Source organism: Phoca vitulina, unplaced genomic scaffold, assembly GCF_004348235.1.
Source record: "Phoca vitulina isolate PV1807 unplaced genomic scaffold, GSC_HSeal_1.0 scaffold2048, whole genome shotgun sequence".
In the NCBI taxonomy this organism is placed as follows: domain Eukaryota; kingdom Metazoa; phylum Chordata; class Mammalia; order Carnivora; family Phocidae; genus Phoca; species Phoca vitulina.
Window position 1 is genome coordinate 968 of NW_022591735.1, and position 4,504 is coordinate 5,471.

General features: G+C 36.6%; 1 protein-coding gene across 1 annotated transcript; it reads left to right on the forward strand.

Moving 5' to 3' along the window:
- Positions 1–475: 475 nt before the first annotated feature.
- LOC116629668 (coiled-coil domain-containing protein 7-like) lies at positions 476–2,483 on the forward strand (the record flags this gene model as incomplete). Its single annotated transcript, XM_032399900.1, has 2 exons — positions 476–1,247; positions 2,391–2,483. Coding segments are annotated over exons 1-2 (372 nt in total), but the record flags the coding sequence as incomplete, so codon positions are not given.
- Between the last annotated feature and the right edge of the window lie 2,021 nt (positions 2,484–4,504).

The following is a 4,504-nucleotide window of genomic DNA, read 5'->3' on the forward strand; positions in this document are numbered from 1 at the left end:
AACTTGGTTACTTCCGCAAAGACTGTATTTTCAAATATGGTCATATTCACAGGTGCCAGGGGTTAGAACTTGAACATATTTTTTTCGGGGACACAGTTCAACCTACAACAATGAGACATCTAAGTTCAGACAACAGAGAACCAATGCTATTCTATATTAATTTTGTCAGTCTATGAGACAACTCCCATGGTCAAGCATATAGTTTAAAACTCTTTGGGAAAGGGCATTGTCCTGAGTTTTTTTTTTTTTTTTAAAAGATTTATTTATTTGAGAGAGCGAGAATGAGAGAGAGTACATGAGGGGGGGAGGGTCAGAGGGAGAAGCAGGCTCCTCGCTGAGCAGGGAGCCCGATGCGGGACTCGATCCCGGGACTCCAGGATCATGACCTGAGCCGAAGGCAGTTGCTTAACCAACTGAGCCACCCAGGCGCCCCTGTCCTGAGTTTTAATCAGCTTTGGAGAGAGAGAGGAGTAGAAGAATGAAAGCCTAAGACCTGTCCAGTCTGTACTTTTTATCTCAGTCCAACTTTGGTGTTGCCTTGATATTACTGGGCCTAGGCTATTATTCCTATAGAAATAATGGTAAAGGGCATATATTACCTTAAAAAAATGGGGGAAAGGTAAGAATAAAATTTTAAAGTTTCCTAAAGAAATTCTCTCATTCCTGCCACTGTCTCTGTCTCTTCAGCCCCCATCCTAAATGCCCATACATAAATCAGCCTTCAGGCACCTGTAGGGATTTCTCACAGTATTTTTTGTTTGCTTATTTTTTCATTTTTTGTTGGTATTTATTGTTAGGAATGTTATTCTCTCCATTTTGTAATTTCTGTAGAGCTGATTTTGGGACTCACCATCTTCATGGTGATTGATAATCCTGCCATAATGTTTAATCTGAAATCTTAATGTTTTATTCACAGGGAGGAATACAATTTTTTCATCTATAATTTGGAAGCAAAGTAAAATAACAAAATGAAGCCAGCAAAACATCTCTTAGCCTCTAGTAATAAATTGGCAAATGTTCCAGAATTCACTTACAAAAAAGGACTATTGAATTTACCATTGTCACCTAAACCAAAGGAAAAACATAGTACAAAATTAGTACGTGATAAACTTGAACCAATGGTCTTAGGATCTCCACCAACAGGGGAATCCATCGTAAGGTATGCTTTGCCCATTCCATCAAGTAAGACAAAGGAGTTAATAGCAGAAGATGAATTGATCAGGAAAATTACCAAACATCTGAAGATGGTAAGACACTTGTTGGTCCCTGTGTTTGGGGTCCCCATGACCAGCGCCAGGCTTAGTGATTTGTTAGGAAGGTGCACTAGAGTCAAAATATAGTCCTATTGATGGCTAAGATTTATTATGGTGAAAGGGTACAAAGCAAAATCAGCAAAAGGAAAAGGCTTATGGGGTGAAGACTGGAGGAAACTAGGTCCAAGATTCCTCTTCCTTTAAAGTCACACAGGATGTGCTTAATTCCTCCAACAACACATTATGACAACATGTGAAATGTCTGTTGGAGAAGCTCATTAGAGACTCAGTGCCCAGAGTTTTATTGGATACTTTGCCTAGCATGTACCGAAATTCCAGACTCCTGAAGGAAAGCAGATGCTTAGCATAAACCACATTGTGCAGACAGTTTAGGGACAATGAGCCACTGTTTTCAGTGAATGATGGGAACACACCTAAAATCCAAGTACTGAGACACCAGTCCAACGCCAGCCTTGAAAGCAGATCTTTCTAACGATAGGCCTTTCTAAGTCTTATTCCTGCTATGCTAACTCTTCTCAGCACTTTAGTAACTTTAGCTCTTAGTGTTGGGGAAAAAAATATTTCCTTTTTCTCTGAGTTTCTCTTTGCACAATGATCCAGAATTGAATTGTGGTTGTACCAAATACCAAATGAGAACAATGAGGAGTAGTACAAATATAAAAAGAACATAGTTTGTCAAATTTCCAAAATATAAATTTCCTCAAAGTTTGAGGCGTTAGCTCAGAGAATTTCCTTTATGGCTCTTTGGTTTCCATTTCTGTTTTGCCCACTTCTCTTCAAAGAAGAAAGTTGAGTCAGTCATATTTTGAGGAATACTTTGGTAATAAGTGGAGTTGATGCTTCAACTATTCATAGTCTTTTACATGCCTGTCAACACAGAAAAAAGAGTCATAGGGACTTTCTCCATTGCTAGGGAGTAGAGTAAGGACTGTTTCTCATCATTTCTTTATGGTGATATGAGATGGGGTGTAAGATGGAAAATTTAAGTTTGTGGCACTGGCAGAAATAAGTCTTACTGCTAAGAACGTCCTGACATGTTTGATTAAATGTCTTTTTACATTTAATATAATAATTTTAAACTATAAAAATACTTAATTTTCTTTGATTCACTCACAGATTGTTTCTACTTTGGAAGAAACCTATGGATTTGGCATTCAAAATGGAGAAAAATCAATTGTGAAGCCTGAACCTGAGGAATTAACTTTATCGGTAAGTATATGTAACCCTAATGTAGAGACATTAACACTGAAAAGGGTTAAGATTTTCTTTTGGATTCCATTTATATTCTCAGAATGAATTCCCCATCCATGAAAATGACCCAGTTAGGGAACTTGAAAGTAGAGTACTTATTTTTCTATCCTCTGCTTAAAGTTTAATTAAGACATATCTATATTCTAAACCTACTTTTATTGTTAATTCCTATTCTATTTAATTTTTAAACATTTGGTTACTTGTTGGTTTGAGTTGTATATTCCTTATCATGTTAAGAAAGTATTCTTCTATTTCTATTTTGCTAAAAAATAAAACAAAACCAAGAAGTTATTGAGTGTTAGCAAATGCCTGGTATATAGTGAAGTTATGTAACTGTTAAGGTGATTTAAGTATGTGGTTCTCCTTTAATCTATTGAGGAGTTGAATTATTTTACACATTTCATAATATTCAACTGTACTTTTAATACTTGTAGAGTATTATTTTTCTAATTACTTTTTGTTAGTTAGGGATTGAGTTTGGCTCCATGTAATAAAATAGCTATGTTGAGTCTTTCAATTCGTGAACATGGTATGTCTCTCCATTTATTTAGATCTTGTTTGGTTCTTTTATCACCAATTTATAATTTTCATCATACAGATCCTATACATGGTTTGTTAGATTTACGCATTTATATTTCATGTTTTTTGGAATGATTTTTAATAGCATTGTTTTTAATTTTAGTTTCCACATGTTTGTTACTAGTATATAGAAATATGATTGATTTTTATATGTTTATCTGATATCTTGCAATCATATTCAATGTACTTTTTGATTCTAGATTTTCTATAGATTTCTTGGAATTTTCTACATAGACAATTATATCATTCTCAAATAGAGACAATTTTACTTCTTCCTGTCCAGTCTGAATGCTTTTTATTTCTTTCTCTTGTGCTGGCTCTGGCTTCCAGCATTATATTTAATAATAGTGATGAGAGCAGATATCTTTGACTCATTGTGACTACTACTTCCAGACAGGAATGGAAGTTCAGTTCCCTGCTTAGTTTCACCAGCACCACTCTGGTGGGGGAATTGGAGGGCCAGTTTTCACTGCCATATTATTTTTCAGCCCTACTGACACATATGGGTAGAGGTGCACTTTTTTTCTTGGTGTTTGGCGCAGGTAGGATAGGTATTGTCAGAAAGTTTTTGGATTATGCTGGAGACGCCTTTTCACAGTCCTTTGACTTTTCTTTCCTTTCTTCTTTCTTTTTTTTTTTTTTTTTAAAGATTTTATTTATTTATTTGAGAGAGAGAGAGCATGAGTAGGGCAGAGGGAGAGGGAGAAGCAGACTCCCTGCTGAGTAGGGAGCCCGATGTGGGGCTCAATCCCAGGACTCTGGGATCATGACCTGAGCTGAAGGTAGACGCTTAACGACTGAGCCACCCAGGTGCCCTCTTTGGCTTTTCTTATGGGATTTTTTTTTTTTTTTTAAGTCTGTGCTTATTGGAAGTTCCAGGTTCCAGTGCTCCCTACATTTTATATGTAGGTAAAAAGAAAACCTAAGGAATTCATGTATTCCTCAAGTTTTGAGAACTCTGCCTTTCTCTTTCTATGTTTCAGTTTTCCTGTATTGGTTTGTTGTGTTGTCTATGGTATTTTAATTGCAGGAGGGAGGATTAGAGGAATGGGCCTAGTCCATCATTGCCAGAACTGAAAGTCCAAAATTATTTTTTTATTTTTGATACAGTTCTGTGTTCTCATGTCTCCTTTATCTGATACCAGCTTTCTTATGATTAGTCATTGTGTGTTATATCTTTTTTTTATTATGTTAATCACCATACATCATTAGTTTTTGATGTAGTGTTCCATGATTCACTGTTTGCGTATAACACCCAGTGCTCCATGCACTATGTGTCCTCCTTAATACCCATCACCAGGCTAACACATACCCCCACCCCCCTCCCCTCTAGAACCCTCAGTTCGTTTTTCAAAGTCCATAGTCTCTCATGGTTCGTCTCCCTCTCCGATTTCCCCCCC